General features: G+C 30.5%; 2 protein-coding genes across 9 annotated transcripts; both read right to left on the bottom strand.

Annotated features, from left to right (window-relative positions):
- Window positions 1-3,432: 3,432 nt before the first annotated feature.
- Window positions 3,433-6,859, bottom strand: LOC114417930 (protein indeterminate-domain 7-like). 2 transcript variants are annotated; one of them, XM_028383006.1, is made up of 4 exons: window positions 6,548-6,859; window positions 5,648-5,955; window positions 5,121-5,517; window positions 3,433-4,575 (listed from the first exon to the last, which is right to left on the bottom strand). In XM_028383006.1, the coding sequence occupies exons 2-4, from the start codon at window positions 5,847-5,849 to the stop codon at window positions 3,678-3,680; spliced, it is 1,497 nt and encodes a 498-aa protein (XP_028238807.1). In that variant the 5' UTR covers window positions 5,850-5,955; window positions 6,548-6,859; the 3' UTR covers window positions 3,433-3,677. The 2 variants fall into 2 exon arrangements, with proteins under 2 accessions (XP_028238807.1, XP_028238808.1); XM_028383007.1 differs by lacking the exon at window positions 6,548-6,859 and adding an exon at window positions 6,188-6,541.
- A 7,434-nt stretch (window positions 6,860-14,293) lies between these two features.
- Window positions 14,294-19,304, bottom strand: LOC114417929 (putative hydrolase C777.06c). 7 transcript variants are annotated; one of them, XM_028383005.1, is made up of 12 exons: window positions 19,087-19,302; window positions 18,723-18,856; window positions 18,485-18,600; window positions 17,790-17,831; window positions 17,227-17,282; window positions 17,060-17,136; window positions 15,960-16,079; window positions 15,717-15,793; window positions 15,557-15,620; window positions 15,391-15,441; window positions 15,282-15,330; window positions 14,294-14,493 (listed from the first exon to the last, which is right to left on the bottom strand). In XM_028383005.1, exons 1-12 carry the CDS (start codon window positions 19,211-19,213, stop codon window positions 14,450-14,452), a joined length of 957 nt encoding a protein of 318 aa, XP_028238806.1. In that variant the 5' UTR covers window positions 19,214-19,302; the 3' UTR covers window positions 14,294-14,449. The 7 variants fall into 7 exon arrangements, with proteins under 7 accessions (XP_028238806.1, XP_028238805.1, XP_028238801.1 ...); XM_028383000.1 differs by lacking the exon at window positions 14,294-14,493 and adding exons at window positions 14,676-14,836; window positions 14,934-15,055 and having other exon boundaries at window positions 15,282-15,441; XM_028383003.1 differs by lacking the exon at window positions 14,294-14,493 and adding an exon at window positions 14,677-15,055 and having other exon boundaries at window positions 18,723-18,853.
- Between the last annotated feature and the right edge of the window lie 436 nt (window positions 19,305-19,740).

Raw genomic sequence — 19,740 nt, 5'->3', positions numbered from 1 at the left:
TCTTTTTCTCTCTAAATGTTCGAACTTTATTCTTGGAGATCACGCATTGTTGCTGTGAACATGTGTCGTGGCCAGGTTATGTTTTGTCTTCATGCTTTTGTTTTCATCTTGTATTTGGGTATCCTCCTTTTCAAATTGTCCAAGACATAAAATCAATTAATTTAATTAAGAAAACATTTATTTTGGCATATTAAATTCGGCTCAAGTGATGACGATAAAAGAAATTGATAATTTATTTCGGTTTCTGTCGTACGGCCTGAATAAAATCTTCACGAATATGATTGAGAATTTCCACTTTGAGAATAAGCATATTCAAAGTAATACGAAAAAAATCCATTTCATAATTACCAAAATTAATAACAAATCACTGATGATCGTGAAAAGGTTATGCAAATTTGGTAAAGTTGGACCTCCAGAATGGATTAACAGTAACACCAACACATTTATTTAAATGAAACTGATCTCACTTGGTATAATGAAACTCTTATTTTATTTATTGTTTTTGGACAAGGGTTGCTTAATTTTCCTCAAATTAATCATTACCATGAATTTTTATGAGCTTAAGAGAACTCCGTTTTAACTGGAGTCATCGCAAGCCAGCAATTTTTTACTATTAGGCAATGGAATTTAGACAGCGAAAGCATGAAGAAAACGTTATTAATTATTACATGCACTCCACGTTAACTTTTTTAGCAATTTCAAATAAGGATTTTCCTTTCATTTTTTGGGACCACGGGTGTTTTTATATTGAACCGAAAATAAAATCCAATGACACATATAGAAGGATTTGATAGAAATAATTTTAGCTTAAAAAAACGTTAAAGCATGCATTCTCAAACCATTTCATTGCCTTGCCCTTATTTTAATTCAGTTTTTTTTTTTTCAATATGTCGGTAGCAATCAAGTTTGAAATACATTTATAATTATATTTAAATCATAAATCACCAATTATGACGTTGATAACTAAATTATTTCTTCTCATATTAGCATTTTGATTATTGTGTTACATAATGGTTCTGCAATCCGGATTTCAATTCCACGCTTTCTCTTAATAAATATACCCATATGGTCATATCAATAAACTCTAGTTCTTTTTAATTTCATAAATTGATAAGTCATCGGACATCCGTTATATTTTACAAAACAACTATTAATTACCAAAAATAATTGGCCACTTTAGTTATGATGGCCCAAAAATTTAGTTATGATGTTATTATAATCTATTTAATTAAACCTTATACTAAAAAACTCTATATAATTAAATCTTTCCTAAATAATATAATACTAATGTTTTTTTTTTTAAATTCTGTTTTCAAATGTAAATGTCCAACCCTTTTTTAGAAAGTAAGTTTTGAAATTAAATAAACTGAAAAAGAAAAGTTGAGGCAGATGCAATCTCTCAATCTATTAAGCTTAATTAAAAAAATATCGTACGGATTAATCATATTTTTAACATAATTTTAAAGATTGGACCAGATGGATTTGTTCAATCAGTCCAATGACCAATATGTTAACTTCAAAAAATTGACCCATCTCAAAATCGGTGAAAATTAGTATATATATATATAAAAAAAAGTCGAACTGGCTCAAAACTAGTGCAGAAAAAAGTTTGAATTGGTATTTTTCAAAGAATTTCATTTTTTATTTGTTTAATCAATTTTACTTTTTAAATTTAATCTTAAATATTTTTAAGAAAAATAAAAACACATACTTAAAGGTTACACAGGTATAAATTATTTTATCAATTAATTTTAATTTTTAATTTATAAAACATATAATTTAATCATTTATATTAATTTACATTTTTTATATCTTGGTTTCTTACTACGATTTTATATTATTTCATTACTTCAAATGTTAGATAATATTATTATTTTTTTAAGGAAAGTGAATATTTTTATTGAAGATGGCCATTTTCAAGCACAAGACGTGCCCGAAAAAAAAGTTAGATAATATTTAAAAATATAAATTTAATTAGTGTCTTCAGTAGTTCAATCATTAGTTTTATTTTTAAAAGCATTATTTTATAGTCTCTTAAAAATGGATCCTATTTGCTTTTAGTTCAATCATTAGTTTTCATATCTTACGAATTTCAGAATCGTAAGTTTTGGTCTTTATATTTTTGAAATATTCAAATTTTAGTTCTAAAGAGCCAATAAGTTTTCATATATTACAAATGTTGGATATTTTAAAAAATAATATAGAGATGATAACTTATAGTTTTAAAAGTCGAGAATTAACTAAAATCAAAGATACTTAACATTCATGGATATACTGTATATGCACTATAAAGAATATTAAAGAATGGAGTACTAAGGCTCATCATATATCTACCACAATAAAATATATCTCAACTTCAACCCAGTGTAAAGAAATTATAAACGGCTAAATATTCCCAATGCAATACAGAAGATATAAAAAGCTTACTTTTGATACATCACCAATATAAACATTTTATTCTATTAATCAACTGAAAATCATCCTAACTTAATTTACTACTATATTTGGTAATAGTTTATTAAATAGTAGTATAGAAAAATTACAGTGTGTTACAATTAAATTCAGCTATGAGTTCCATTGAATAATAATAATAATAATAATAATAATAATAATAATAATAATAATAATAATAATAATAATAATAATAATAATAATAACTACTGTATTTTCTACACCCCAAAATTAGATTTAGAAATGAATAGTCATATAACAAAATTACCTATTTTAATATCCATACTAATATAAAACTAGCATGCTATATAGCCTCTTTATTATAAAAATTAAAGAAACATATAAAAGGCCGTCAAAATTAGATATAGTTGTCTCATGCCTTTATCTTAATTACCCAGAAGAAATATTTTAAAATATGTTTAAAAATAAAAATTATTTAAATTTTATATATATTTTAGTTTTTTGGTATTGGAATTTTATATTTATTTTAAACTAAAAGTAAATTAGTATATATACTTGTCTTTTGCTATCATAAGTAAAAATAACACTGTCACCATGTAACTAATTTTTCTAGTTAAATCAATTTGATTGTACCAAAAAATATAATTCATGGATTTGTTCCGTTTGATTTTAACATTCATATAATAATAACAACTAATGCTATTAATATTTTATATTGGTATAAGGTTAAATTAATCAGCTCACATATGAATATTTGAACATTTTCACACCAAAAAAGTAATTGGTTTTGATCATGTAAATTGCTAGTTTGTAGGCTTAAAGTTTTTAAAATTAATCATTATAAATTATCATTGATTGATAGTTTCAATAAGCTGTCGCAAAATAATCGTAGGAAACTATTTTATTTATTTATTTTAAAGACCTACTAAAAAATGTCTAAATGTAGTTTAGCATCTAATTGAGTAATCTATAACCTTCTATGATATTATTATAATTATAACATTCGTCTACTATCTAGTCTTTTCTTATATATAACATAAAATTCATCTGTGTAATAATGAACACAATATTGCGATTCGTAGATAAGTACATAAGGAATAAAAACATTGGGATCGATTCAGAGAGGTCCTTCCCTTTGGGAAGATCGAAAAGATCATAAACAAAAGTTACACTAATTTAAAAGGGAAAAAATTTATATATATAGATGATTAATTAAAGGATGAAAAAGAAGATCCACATATATATATGGAGCTACATAGCTATAGCTAACCTTGCCATGGCTTTTGAGACTGGTTCTGCTGATCATGGATGCAATTTCCAATGCCAGCGATGGTGAGAATATCAGCATGAGAGAGGGGCCTAAGACCCAAGAAATCTCTGGTCAACCCTTCATTAATATTATTCCCAGCTGCACCACTTGTTTTTGAGAATGTGTCATGCAAATACAAGTTATGATCATCATCTAGTTTCTTTGAGCTCTGAATGAATGCATCCTCAAAAGGGGTTCCTTCAAAGGCAGAAGGAGAAGAGAAAGAGTTGATAACATCGTGAAGAAGGGATGGTGCGGAAGAAGACACAGCAGCAGCAGCAGCAGCTTTATTCCCCAATGGTGATGATGATAATAAGCCATGGCTGAACACTGTAGCAGTGTTAGCATTAGTAGTTGTTGTTGAAGGGGTGGTGGTGGTGGTGTCTTCACGTGAGGACAAGTTCAAGCCAAAATGAGACACGTGAGCATGATGGTGGGGCCCAGTCATGGCTGGTGTGGAACCACTTCTGCTCATGGTTGCACCCATCTGAGCTGCTTTCTGCAGCAATGCAGTGGCTGACATGTGTGGATTAGGGACTGTTTGGTAGGCAGCAAGAGTGGGACCAAGACTAGGGTTAGGGTTTTCTTGGTGTGGAGGAGAGAACATTATGGATGAGGATGAAGACAGATGATGATCAACAACTACTGTTGCTGGTGGGCCAAGCCAAGGGGGCATTTCTTTTTTCAATGGGAAGGCATGGAGGTTTTGAGGGTTGAATTGGGTTTGGAGAGTACTCATGTGAGAGGAAGAAGATTGTTGTTGTTGTGGGGGAAGAAGTGGGTTTGCGATGGCTCTTGCACTCTCCTCTGCCAATGCATCACAGAAAGCTCTGTGGGTTATGAAACTGTCCCTCCTGGAAAAAAGTCATCAAAAAAACAAAATTACAAAACCAACAAAAATGTTACTAAACACTGTTGTGACAGTAGTGTAGAATTATTGACTTTCTTACTTTCATTCTCTCTCTCTCTTACTTTTCAACATTTATTAAAACTCTTTAAAGACATGTAGATATCCCATTAAAAAAATTTCCATACTAGGAATTTCCACTCTCTCTAGGGAGGGATTATGAGAAACTGCTATATCAATGTAATGAATTTAATGTTTCTTCAGTGGTATATCATCTTGCAAGAAGGGATATAAGGAATGTGTGAAAGTATGTATATATATATATATATATATATATATATATATATATATATATATATATATATATATATATATATATATAATGGAATTGAATGTTAATAAAAAAATTACTATGTCTATGTGTTGTGTCAACCTAGGATTCAAATCCCATCCTCCATAAATGAACATTATTGATGTGTCTTGACTGTGGTGCCTTAACTAAACTGGACTTGTATGGAATTCACATTTGAAATGGATTTGGGTTAGTTATACCTTGAGAAGAGGGTTCCACAGTCACATCTGTACTCCCTAGTGCCACAGGTTTTGGAGTGAGCTTTCCAATCTGATTGAACTGCATACTTCTTGGAGCACTTGTCACATTTCCACTTCTTCTCACCGTGCTTTCTGCAGAAGTGCTTCTTGATCCCAGTTAGGTCCCCCAGGGCCCTTGATGGGTCATGATGCACACAACTTGGCTCTGGACACACATACACCTTCTTCCTCACCTCTTTGCTTGTTCTCTGCTTCAGCTTCCATGGCAAATTGTGCCCTCTTCTGTGAAGCTGAAGGTTCTGGTCTCTTTGAAATCCTTTGTTGCAGATCTCACAAATGAACCTGTTTGTGGCAAGAAGACTCTTGGGGGACAAGGCTATAACCTCAGCATCAGGGTCTGAATAGTCAAAAACAAAAATAAAATAAGAAAACACATTAAACTACACAAAACATGACATATATATTTCTTAACCAAACCAAAACAAATGAGGTTTAGACTTTGAATAGGAAGAATATGAAAAAAAAACCTGGATTGCCAGGGAGGTTTCTTTTTTTCTTTGGTGGTTGAATCTGAGTTGGTGGTGGAGCCATGTAGCTGGTTCCAATTTCAGTTCTGTTACCTGAGGAAGCACTAGCTTCACCAGATGCAGAAGTCAAATTTGACATGTTCTCCTCCACTATTTGTTGCTGTTGCTGTTGTTGGTAGAACATAAAACCCTTCATCTCCATATATATACTTGCAACTTGCAAGTTTTAGAAACCTAAGGTTGTGGTATAGGCCATAGATCTTGGTTTTTCAAATGCTGGAAAGGTTTCTGGGATCCAAAGGACAAACCTTACCAAAAATAGAAAGGGAAGAAAAATGAATAAAAAAGGTGGACTACAGTCTACAAAAGCTTCTTAGACTGGAAAGAGAAAGAACAAGACACACCAAATTAAGAGGCAAAGTAAATTGATATTAAAACTCAGAAATAACAACTAATAATTAATAAATCTCTCCAGCAAAGAAATAAACAAAAAAAGGAGAAAGAAAGTTTCTGAGAGAGTAGCTAGTCTCTCTATATCACCTCTACTAGAAAACTTGTTACTAGTTTGGAACTGACCCAAGAGACAAGTTTTGTTTTTTTTGAAAGAGCAGAAGAAACAAGTAGGAGGGAGTTATGATAAAGAGAAGTGGAAGGTGAAGCAGATGGTGGTGTAGCCGCAATCCGTATTTTTCTCCTTCATGGTTTGAAAAACCATGCTTGATACATAAGATATATGTATATGATAATATTACCAAGGAAATAAATAATATATAAAATCCAAGGATAGCCACACAAATATGAACAAAAATATAGACCCTGTTGTTTAAAAGTATAAACTCATTATCAGAAAGAGAGAGAGAGAGAGGGGTGTGGATGAGAAGAAGAGGATTCTCTGTGTACCTCAGCTAGTCCAAAACCACAAACACACAATAAGCGAACCTTATACGGCTAACTCTGACGTTGAGCTTTCTGTCTTTTCTTCTGTTCTCTTTCTCAACCCCCAGAAAAATATCACTGCAATATTTCTCTCTTTATTGTGTGTTTCTTTTGCTTCAAAATAAGAGTTAAAAAGTGTTTTGGCTAAAAAAAAATTAAACTTTTGTTCAAATACACACTTCTTGCTTGGCTTTCCCTTCTCTTGTAAAGTAAGCACAAAAAAGGGCTAAAAAAAGCAACCACAAAAAGAGAGTATCATTTGTATACACAGATAGAGAGAGTGTATGTGTGTGTGAGAGAGAAGCTAAAATTCTATTATTTAACTAACATCATGGCTGTTAGACCCTTCTAGTTCTCGGCTTTCTACATTTTACAGCGACATGATTGATTCATTGATTAAATTCTAACAAGCATGACTAAAAGCTTATCCTTATTAATTCTTTTTTATAAACTATATGTGTATTTAATTCAAACTTCTTTTCATCATCCTTCATTTCATTATCATTGTAACTATTGACAATAAAAAAAAGCTGAATATTCTGACAAATTTTGCATGGCTCTTTGTATTAAATTAAATAAAATTATAAACAAATTAATAGATCTTGTTAGGTTATGGAATATGGATCTAGAAAGGCAAAGCTGCCTCCCTAGCTAGCTAACACTCAAACTCATAGCCACCCCTCTTTCTCTCTCTATCTTTCTTATTCCCATCGTATCTTTATCAGCCACAATTTTTGTCGACCCAGTCATTTTCATTTCAAATTGGTCATTATCAGTATGGAAAAATTAATGATGCTACAAATTATGATGTGGGATCAATTTCATCTTTAGAGCATCAACTTGGACACTCATGTTGTGAGGAATAACATTGCTTCCTTGACACTTGCACTAAAGTTGACTCCACAGTCAAAAGATTGCAAAAAAATTCTGATATTGTTAATTAAGAGATATTAGATATTCACAATCACTCTCTTTAAAGCAATCACACAGACACTTAAATTAGTGGTTAAAGAAATTTAGTTGTTAATTTATTAATGTTGTAAAAATTTTGAGTCATTCATTTTCAGTGAGTTCCTAATCTTAAAAAAATGTATATGTAACACTTGTTTTTAAATTGTGATTGCGGACATTGCCGCTGTTGTGATGTGGATTGTGACAATTGCAGTGTGTAATTCTTGTTTGTTTACACCGAATGTAAAAAGAATTTTGAGTTATTTCAATCATTGACATATCTTTTATTTATAACACAGTATAACTTTTCATTCATTTTAAGATTTGGTATCTCCTAATGTTCCATTCAATCAAACTCGATCGACCATTGACACTTAGAAGTTCAAAATAAAAGTTTGAAATCTAAATTTAATTTAATTTTGATTAAAAAAAAAAGTGAAATTGAATGGTGCTAAGGCTCAATTGCAGCTTCAATGCATTTCTACTGTGGTTATGTTGCCACATTTCATGTGATTGAAAATCACACCGCAAATGCAAGCCGATGCGGTTGCGGATACTACCACAACACCAATATTGCGGCCAACAGTAATTACAGTTGCAGATCCTATTTAAAATCATGATGAAACATTAATTTAGTTGCAGTTTTTAAATAATTTCATTGTGTGTCTGTGCAAGTTTTGTGAATGTTAACTCAATTCTGAAGCTAATTTACGGTTTAATTAAACTCCTTTGTAAATTGATTGAAGTTGGCAGAGTATTTCTTTAGTACATTACAAATTCAGAAATTTCAGTAACAAACATATAACAACATGAAGATGTATAAAATATGGTGATTTAGTATGTGTAAGATAAGATGTCACAGTGATAGAGATTAAGAGCACAGTTAACAATCATACACGAATCTTGAACATATATAGTACTTGCAAAACTACATTGTTTTCTGTTTGTTCAGCTTTTCGAAGGGTTGTGTTCCCTATACTGTGACTTGGGCTTCAAAATTTGGCATTAGAAAATCATTTTAATTTTGTCTTTGTCTTGTTTTATTCTTCAATGATTAATTTTTTGAAAAGGGGATCCTGCACGACCCAAGTCTCAATATGCTCTCCCAGCTCATCCTTGCTATTAAGATAGTATTTACTGAGCAGAAATTTAGAACTAGCTGGTGAATACAATAGTACATTTATTATTATAAGTGTGCGAGAATATTTTAATGTTTATATTTTGTAGTATATGCAAAATTTCCATTAAAAAATGCCATCATGCACATTTGGCATATATAATGTATCCCATATATCAAAGTATACCAGTTCCAAAGATGAAGAAAATTAATTATTCGTCTCTAACATTTTTAGTAGTTGCAAATAGAGATTTTTAAGAAATAAATATTTCTAATTAAGGAAAAGGATTGAGTGGAAAAAAAAAATTTCAACTATAATTTTAAATTTCATTTTCAATCATATTAATTTCCTGCTTGAATTGGAACGAAATTTCAAGTTATTTAGAAGAAGGTTGAGATGACTAATATATACTCTAAAACTATAATGATTTTTTATGAGCAAATATAATAATAATAATAATAATAATTGGTACAAGAGATACCCAAACCCGTTTACATATAAAGAAACTACATTGCAATACTGCCATAAATCCAACTATATTTCTCCTACAACTGTTAATTATTGTAATTAAGCAAACTAATTTTTAAATTGTTTAACTACAATAAAATAAATTTATTAATTGGTACTTGATTCTCAACTTTTTAAGAGTAAATTTTCTACTTGTACTATTGATATACATATTAATGAGTTATGATGGCTCGATTGACAAATCTCTTGCTCTAACTTTAGCTGTTTAACCTTCATGCTTCTACTCATCTTGTTTATCTATTTAGTTGCTAGCATTAGAAAAATAACATAGGTCAAATTTTGGAGTCAGGTCTATCATAAACATCTGCATTCGAGATCAAACTTGTGGCATGAAGACAAAAGTACTTAAATATGTACATGTACTCAAATTTCATTTCTCATAACATTGTTTTATTCGAGTTACTTAAGACTACTGTATAGATAGGAAATGACTCATTTCTAATATAAAAAAAATGTTAATCAATGTCTTAAGGGCTTAAGATGCTAACTAAGAAACTTTATTTTCATTAAGAGACAAAAAAATTATGTTATTTATGATATTTTTGCACTCCTATTAATAGGACTTATATTCAGACCAAGATTAAAAATAAGTTGATTGTTAATTTCTTTCTATTAAAATAAACATGCAACAAACAAAAAGATTAAAATAAGCACCACAAATAACCATTTTTTGTGTAATATAATGTAATCATAGAAATTACAAATAAAAAATAAGAAATCAGTATAAATTTGAAAGGTTTCTTAGATTAACAATTATATGAAATCAATATAATCTTGAAACTTATCATTCTTACACATAATAGATAAATAATGAACATTTTTTTTTACAGTAAGATTTTATTTTGGTGTACTAAGATTCATCAGAAGAGGAGAAAAACAAAAATTTGATTCCCTCAATTATTTTTTATATCTCTTGACGTTTTTGATAACTTAAGATTAGATAAATAATTAGATAAATAGCATTTTTTTGTCAAAAAAATCTTATTTCATGTTAATAAATATTAATCTTTTTTATAACCAAACTTCTCATATCTAATCTAATAATTATAATTTGATTTTTAATTATTATTTATTTATTTATTAATTGGTTCATAAGTCACATATTTCTCAGGATATAGATTTTAACAATAAGATGATTTTGCTTATTTGTACAATGTAATGTGACTAAGGACGACACTCTTGGCCGTTAGCATCGGGCAGAAAGATGATTGTGGCAAAGGTAAAGTAAACTAGAGACCCAAAACAATTATCTGATATGTGTATAGAGATAGAGGAACACACCTCATGCAAATGCAAGTACCAAGTGCACAACACCAGATGCCCAGATCAAATCGCTAGGCCCCACATAAAAAATATCATGAACCCGGTTCAGGTGGTTTTCACTTTTTTGTCAAAATTTATTAAAATTAAACAACTATTTTCCATGCACTTTCAAACAAAACAACCAATTATTAAAAATCTATTTGTTGAAAATAAATTAATATATATTTGTTAATCTATGAGTTGCATTTAAAATATTTATAAAATATTTTACACCATTATCCAATCATAATTAATCATATATGATAAATATATTGATTTAAATAATAATTATTTTAAAAATTATACTAATAAAAATTTATAATTAAATAATAATATATTTTTATAAAAAAAATACTCGTATTAACGATTAAATTAAATATTTATGATAAAAAAAAAATAGTACTTGTTTGAATGTTATATTGTTAAGCCTTCACACTATGGTAGCAAGTAGCAACACTATAAGTATATATAAACACAATTTTGAGAGGTTTGTTGATTTTTGGATGAAGGGTAGTGTACACTGAACAAGAAAGGCCACGTGTACGGTTGTGATGTGTTTTGTCTGGCAAGAGAGTGGGCCCCTCTGAGAAAGCTCACCATGCATATCTGAATCTGATTTTGATAAGCACAATCACACGGCAATTACATTGCATTATTATAGGCATATGCATAGTCCACACCCGTGAAGGTTGAAAAGGACAACTGAAAGGGAAGAGGATCCCCTCTCCCTCATGTGCCAGAATCAATCTAACGAGGAATAATGTTCAACGTTTACTCCATTTTCACTGGAGGAAAAGAAAAAAATATGAGAGATATAATCTGTAATGTGATGAAAAAATAAAATAAAGAGATCCAGACAGAAATGAGTTATAAAGTAATTCAGAGTAGACTAATCCCTTTATATTATGGCGTTATGTATTAAGTTAAAGTCATATTGTCATTCATGTGTATTTTAATTTTAATTTGATTAGAATATTTTGTATTTCATTATAAAATGTCTTTATATATGATAAGATTATTAAATTGTATAATAGTTATTTAAACATATATTTTAATTAATTGATGGTATATTAAAATCTTTGCAACGATATATATAAGAATTGAACACTTCTATTTCTTATTTGTTTTTTCTGGTATCTCACATTCACTCAATCATATTTACCAGTTCACTGTTTTTTTTTTTTTTTACTGTAACACGATCACTTTCATTAATAATAAAAGAATTGATACAATCAGGAGCAACGGTTCCAGAAATCTATTAGAGGGACTCAATTTTTTTTTCTTCTTTTATAAATTTTTAAATATGTAACTTTATTGTTACACATAAAATTGAAATAAATTCTTGTTTTAAATGATAATAATCTTAATCATTATCATAATAACAATAAAAACAATTATTTTTCACAACTTTATACTCTCTAACATTAATCGTTATTATTTTATATGATATAAAATTAATTATGCACTAACTTAAAAATAATATATATATATATATATATATATAAAGAAGTATAAAGATAGGGGATTAGGATCTAGGGTCCTACCTATCCCCTCTAAATTCGTCACTGATTAGGAGGATACGCAAAAATTTGTGAACAAGCATAAAATTTAGACACTCTTATGAGCTACATAATTTATTTGTCCACGTATAAAACTCACCGAGGAGTTATGAATCAAACTAAGCAAAAGAAGTATAAAATACCGAAACAAATCACATAAATAGATTGAACGTTATATTTAATGCAAAACATTAATGTACTTTTCTTAATTAAATGACAAAACTTTAATCTATTAAATATATAGTAAGTTACTGTCACTTATATATTGACCGTTACACATTTTGTGGAAATTTTCCTTTACACTTAACACCAACAATGTGGGTTGGGTAAACACACTTTGTGGTGGTTACTTAAACACGCCCTTAGTGAATGTTGCATATGGGAGTTGATTTGGTTAGAAGTTATTACTGGAATCTTTATATTTTTTTAATTATTAGACATAGTTTGAGTCATGATACACATCACCAACACGTCTAAGGGGTGAATGTTGAGTGTAATTGATTTGGACTATTTTGGAATGAAAGTTGTGAAAATGAGTGTTTGGTGGCAGATTAGATTACAGTTTGCAATTTTTTTTGAAAAAGATGTGAGGCCCATTTCCATAAAACTTTCACCCAAAATAAGATTAAAGTAGAGAGAGAGAGGAGTTTGTATGTATGTTGTCAATCAAAGGAAAGTGATAGAAGAGAGAGAAAATTGAATCTCTCACGCAATTTCAACAGTAAGATGACTGATTATGCATTTGAATAATCAGTTATTCTTACTTGTCTAGTTTTTTTTATTTACTTATTAAATTATTTTAATTCAAATATTTCTTCTTTTTTATATTCTTTTATTTCTACCAAATTACTTAATTTCATACTATTTCAATTCTTTTTTTTTTTATCTCTTTTCATTCTTCACACTTTCATTAATTTTTATTTATTTTTTCTACTAAACATACACTTAATCTTTGTTTAGTTGGATATATTAAAGAAGAAAGGAAATTAAAGGGGAGGAAAAAAGAGGATGGAATACGCTTACATACTAAAGTAATGGTAGGAATTAATATAATATATTTTATATTAATATAAATTCACAATATTTATATTATTAATTAAATTTTTATGATGAATGACATATAATCGAATATAACTTATTAGTAAATAGTTTTTATTATAACGAATAAAGTTAAAGATTCTATTCGTTATGAATAATTATGGGAGTACTTGTTGAATTGGACTTCCATTATCATCCTTAATGATTGTGCCTTAAAAAAAATTATACGGAAAGAGAGGAGTTGTGGATTGTGATATGACGTAACAGGAGGCAAGCCATGCCCAACTTTCCAAATGTTTTTTTCACATGCCTTAATGTCTCACCTTGTACTCCCCACCACATTATCACTCTAAATTCACTTTTTTTTAACCCTTCGTAAAGTTAATTATTAAATGAATATATCGATACTTGTATTTATTATATATTCAATTCTTGTTCAAACATACATTTGTATCATTCTATATTTTAAAAAACAAAAAAAAAACTGATCTTGACTAAACTGTCTGAGTAATCATCACAAACTTGATATGCCTTGTCGATGGAAACTTCATTTATATCATTTTCAGTTGATAGCTTGAGCTATCTTACAATCAGGCTTCACTTTAAATCTTATCAAAAGCATCTTCAAGAGATAATTACAGCATTAAAGGTATGAGTAGAAATTAGTTCAAGATACACAAAGACATTGTGAACGTAAGGGGTAAAAAAAGAATGGCAAAATATGTTTTCAATCTTTTAAAATATTTTTAAATATTAGTTTTAGTTTATAAAAATTTAATATATTTGTAGTTCTTTCGTTTTTACCGAAACACGTGCTTTAGTTCTTGATAAGGGATTAAACCATGTCACTTTTGGTAAATACAGAACTGGAAATGTATTAAATTTTTACAAGACTAAAACCAACACATCAAAATATTTTGAGAAAAAAAAAACATATTTTATTTAGAAAGAAAAGGAAATAAAAAGAGCAATATTAACCCAAATCCCCCGTTCAAACACTCGACCTAACATTCCAATTCTGTCGTATTGTTATACACAGACCTTCTTTATCATATATTAATATTATTATTCCAAAACTTTGCAAAATCTATCGTCCACTCATAATAAAACTGCAGGTATTACGTGATCCATTTTGCGACCAACAAAAATGAAAAGTACTAGCTTTTCTGAACGTAACACCAATCTTTGATTGACTCGGTGCCTAGAAAACATGGTGGACCATAATCTCAACTCAACATGAATTTCTATGTGGGAACTGTATACTATAGGCCCCAAAAAATACAAATTATGACAATAAGCTCCAATTGCGTTTATGATAGGGCAACAATAGTATACACTACTTGAAATGTCTGATTGTCAACTTGTCACTGTCAAAGTACCGATTCCAAACTAGTGAGAGCTTCAGCGTCCAAACCTGTCCTCCAACATTGTTAATTTGTTATACATAGACCTCCTTTTGAGTGGATCTACCCATTGGAGTTTATATTATAGTTTCTCAAAAAAACTGAAATGTCATCAACTCTTAAAATTCGTCATTATTTAAATGTGGACTTAATTAAATTTTACATTATTAGCTCTCCATACTGTACGATCATATTAAAAAAATTAAATCTTTCATTGCATGGGGGAAAAAAATCCTCCTTTGTTACGTTTATGGTAATAGTATCATCGTAGGTGTTTCTTGTCTCTAACAGAGGCAAGGAGAAAAGAAAGAATGATCAATGATGATAGGAAGAAGGTAGAATACTTGCAGGAACCTGCAGAATGTATGAACTTGTAAAATCATTCGAATGTTTATTTAATAATTTCTCTTTGAGAAAAAAAAATTGTTGTCTTATGAATGAGACTGTATACAAACTAGAGTCTGATTGGTATACGAAGCCCATCATAGCTCAGTTGTGCATCAAGGCCTTCAGACTCCAATAGTTTCGCAAGGGAGTCATTCACTTCTTCATGATCCATCAGATGCATCATACCTTCAAATTCCCCAATAAGGAGACATTGAAGAATTATTTTTCTAAAGCATTGTACATTGATGGAAAAAGTAAAATACTAACTGCCCCACATTTTTTTATTTACTAATTATGAAATTCTTGAGAGGTTCTATCAGGCTTCCTAAATGCATGATCAATGAACTGAAGTAGATTAAGGCAAGAAATTAAAGCAAGCATTAAGTAACTAGAAGGCTTAAGCTAAACTTACCGGTAAAAAGTGTTCTTTTGGGTTGAATTTTTCGCACTTCCTCCAAGGCCTGAAATGGAAGATCAGAATGTCCATGGAAAGTTTTAACAAATGTGAAACTAATTATTACCCTTTGAAGTCCAAAATGTGTAGAAGTAGAGCAGTCAGGCCTCAAAGCATCCTGTAAAATCACACACCATATGAGCGAGGGAGAAATCATACAAGTAATTCCAGTTATGTCATGGATAAATAAGGCACATCTGTGGCAAGATAGAAAGGATGGGAGGGTAGGTCACCAGGATTAGAATTTCACAGTCTTTTAGAAGTGGATAAGTTTCTTCAGGAATGTCACTGACATCACTGCATATTTAGACGCATGATCAAACCAACATAAATAGATGAAAAAGATGAACTGAATTGTAATCAAGTACTTTTCCACTTAGGTAGAAGCATTACCTAATGTAACATATATTACCAAAACGAAAACCAAGGGACCGATAATTCTGGCCGTGCCACACTGGTAATGGGGTGAACTGAAGTACAATAATAGAAGGGTTAAAAAATAGAGCCAAGCCCCATCCACAAGAAGGAACATGTCACAAATTAATTAATTGAGCAATAGGTGAGAAAATAGAGTGAACAGGGACAAAGTACAAAAATGCCCCAATTCAAGATATTAAAACTAATAATAGTACTGACCTTCAGTTCATGTACAAAAAATGGTTCTTCCGATATGATATTGAATTGCAACTCTGAGACTTTGGCCCCAGGTAAGATAACACTAGTATCTACTAAATAATAATGGGTCTTCGTCATCACCTGCATATTTCGATGATGAATACAAGAATAGATTCATTATAAAAACATATCCCAACAGTTGCTCATTGAAGCAACAAATGGTGAATGATTCAGCAGATCATTAAAAATGAAAAACACAAGCTTTCCTTGGTTTTCCCCTCCGCTCCAGGATAGAGCTACAAGTGCAATTAAGGGGAACTCCAACTTCACAGCAAAGAAGAAATTAAATATCTAAAATGGATGACATGTAAACCTTAAGAAACCAAGCTTATTATGCTCCATCTTGAAAGTTAAAAATTAAAATATTGGAAAAGGAAGAAAATTCCCCTAAAACCTTTATTTTCCAGCTAACAGTGATCTAAATAATGGCAATTGTCTTAAAAGTAGAGTAAATTATTAAGAGACAATCATGACTATGGTGCAGGATGGCCAGCTTCTCTCTTAGGCATGATTTTGGAAGCTCACGTAGTGAAAAAATTGTTTCATCATGCAAATTAGAAAAGATAGAAACCTTTGGAGATATTAGATAGGATCTTCTGATACACAATTTTCAGGTCTTCACCCTACACCAGAAGACGAATATTTGATTTCTTTCATATGATGATTATTATTAGGTTTCAGTACACACACTTTTCAGTAGGTATAGTTTAATCCAACTTTTAACCCTTCTCAGATTTTAACTAAAATTCGTCATATAAATATTTTCTAAATTTATAATGAATTTCTGTGGTGTAAATGTTGAAGCAGATGTATTATTGGCATTAAGTAGCTATAAATATCACTTGTGCACCTTCCTTTCCCAGAGAAAGAATGAATATCATACGCAACACGCACAAATTCACAATTTCCCATGAAAAACATTAATTTATTTAATACAATGCATAGATATATAGGAGGCCTTTCACTCTTAAATCATAATTACAATGTGCATATATACAGATAACAAGCAGAAAGTAAAATTGACAACTTGGATTTTAGAAGAAAAGTTCATGGGAGAGGACCTCGAAGTCGCGCTTGGCTACATATATTGGAATATGAGGCTGAACATTGTTTGTCCAATCTCTAAGATCATCAAGACCTGGGTAGAAGAAAGAAGCAGAGTTAGTTTATATGACCAGTCATATTGATATTAATTATCCACAGAATATCAGAGAGTATTATGTCAGACCTCCGATTGCATCAGCATGTGAATGAGTAATAATGACCGCATCAATTGTTCTTATCCTGACAGAAATACAAGTTACAGATATATAAAATCAAGGCAGAAAAATACAAGAAAATCTGTAACACCATCTACTTCATAAATTTTAGGGTCAATAATCAAGATTCCTTAAGAAAAAGCATTTAAAACAAAAAAGAAATGTCACTTGTACAAGTCTTCTTATAAGATTTATTTCTCTTAAATTGTTTAGTATTAAAAAGCATTCCAGATATTTGATAAGCCCAATTCATTTTGCATGGGTATTGATGCTTGCACAAACTTATGCTCATACACTCCTTGCAGCCATCCACTCAAACCATTGGATAACCTTACATAACTTTCTGAATGGTCTAAATTGTGTATATACCACACATAGTTTGTGCAAGTTTCTTTTCCTAATTTGCATGTCCTTTCCTAACCATTGTTATTAATGTTGCATCATATTTTTTCCTATAAAGAAAAACAAAATAAAGTACATAAAATGGAGAAGCCATCTCATGTAACAATATCAATAACAGGTAAAAACTAACCCAAAAGCAGGAAACCAATGGAGAGCACTGTGATAGAAAAATCTGCAACAAGTAAATTAATTTGTTATCAGCACCCAAATGAAGTACATGATCCAATCATATCCAGGTTTTCCTTCAAACAGAACTCATTATATCCATGGTTAAGACGTCATTATATCCTAAGACACAGCTTATATCATTTCATGACTGGGCAACTCCGACTTATTTAGAATTCAACCCACACATACAAGACTATCTTTGAGACAAACAAGAAAAGACTCATTGATACCCATAACTCTATCACAACCAAGATGCCAATTATTATATATGTACCCATTTACATGCTACCAATTAAGCACTTCAAGTCACTGAAGACTTTTCTACTGCAAAAATTGTGATCACAAACAGTGGAGTATCCTTCAATTCCTAATGGATCGATTTTAGGCTTCTTCTGCATTCAATACAAAAATTATACAAGCAACATATCCAAGGAAAGCTACACCGCTAACAACTAATATGTCAATGTTCCAGCAGAGTTTTGACAAGTTAGAAAAGGAAAAAAAAAAAAAAAAGTCCAATAAGGGGCCAACCTAAAACCGAACAACAAATCACATATATGGACTAACATCAATATATAAGGCTGATAAATTTCATCCTCCTAATTCCTAATCCAACACAATCTCAATGCATACTACATAGGGCAATTAAAAACATACTTTCCAGCATCTATAAGAATATTATTGTGTGTTCCTGAGGAATTGGGGTGACGAATGAGGATGCTTGTGTTAAGTCTCCTATTCTTATTACCCGGTTGAGCAGCTTTTGAACACACCTGCAATAACCAACAATCATAATACCAAAACCAATAAAAAAACCTAAAGATTCCATTCCATAATGTCAAATTCATTCATCAATAATAACATGAACATGGTTGTGTTGAATAATGTTATGTACCTCACATTTGTGTAAAGGGTTAGTCAAGCAGCTGACACGTGGAACCCCTTCACTGGTTCCAGTCCCCAAAAATATAAGCTCTGTTTGATCACCACCCAATTCCACTGCTCCACCATCTCCCTTAGTAGAAGCTTCTGCAACAAGACGAACTCACAAGTCAACACAAATTGTATGTAGTAATAATTTATTTATACATAAATCCACAAAAGATTGATTTTTTTTTCAGAAATAAAAATAACAACAATTAAAGATGTGTAATTTGCAACAGACAACAGTGTTCCAATCGAAAACATAGGCTAAGGTTAGGTTGCAATATGAGAAGTTGTTAATAAAAAGAAAATGTTGGAATGGAAGTAGTGGTTACTGGAGTGGATGGAAGAGAAGGGAATGGTAAAAGAGGGATGAGAGCGCCATGAATATGAATATGGAGAGCGACGAGGAGCGAAAGAGAGGAGTGGAGAAGGAAGAAGCCGAATGGATGCAACCACCATTGATTGATTCAATGTGTGTAGTGTGTGTGTGTCAGTCACATAAACAATTACACACGTGTGTTGTGTTGTATTGTGTTTTGCCTCTCTTCGCTTTTCCCCAAGGGAAACATAAAACAAGGAAAAAGCTAATTTTAACTTAGTTTAGACTTTTTAATTTAAGTGTATGTTTAGATATCCCTTACAAACAAATGTTGATAATAAAATGAAGTTTGTAAAAGTATTTCCACCTTTCCTTTTCCATCTGTGTTTAGTTTGCGATGGACCGCTAAATTTGATTTTGAAATTTATGCATAACAAGTTCAACAGGAAATCAAACATATTTTAATTTAGTAGTGTTGTTTGAATGGTGTGTAGGATGTTAAGTTCTAATTTTGTTGCAGTGATTGTAAACAAATAATGAAAAGTACATATTACTTATTTTAGTGGTAAAGAAAATCTTATTAAACAATAAAATATCATTCTTAAATACACATTCTCCGTTGGCTATATAAAATATCTTCTATCAAGTGGCCAGTGCTAAAAACTAT

Source organism: Glycine soja, chromosome 7 (assembly GCF_004193775.1).
Source record: "Glycine soja cultivar W05 chromosome 7, ASM419377v2, whole genome shotgun sequence".
Taxonomy (NCBI): domain Eukaryota; kingdom Viridiplantae; phylum Streptophyta; class Magnoliopsida; order Fabales; family Fabaceae; genus Glycine; species Glycine soja.
Note: the sequence above shows the minus strand (reverse complement) of the source record. Positions and strands in the feature narration are given on the sequence as shown.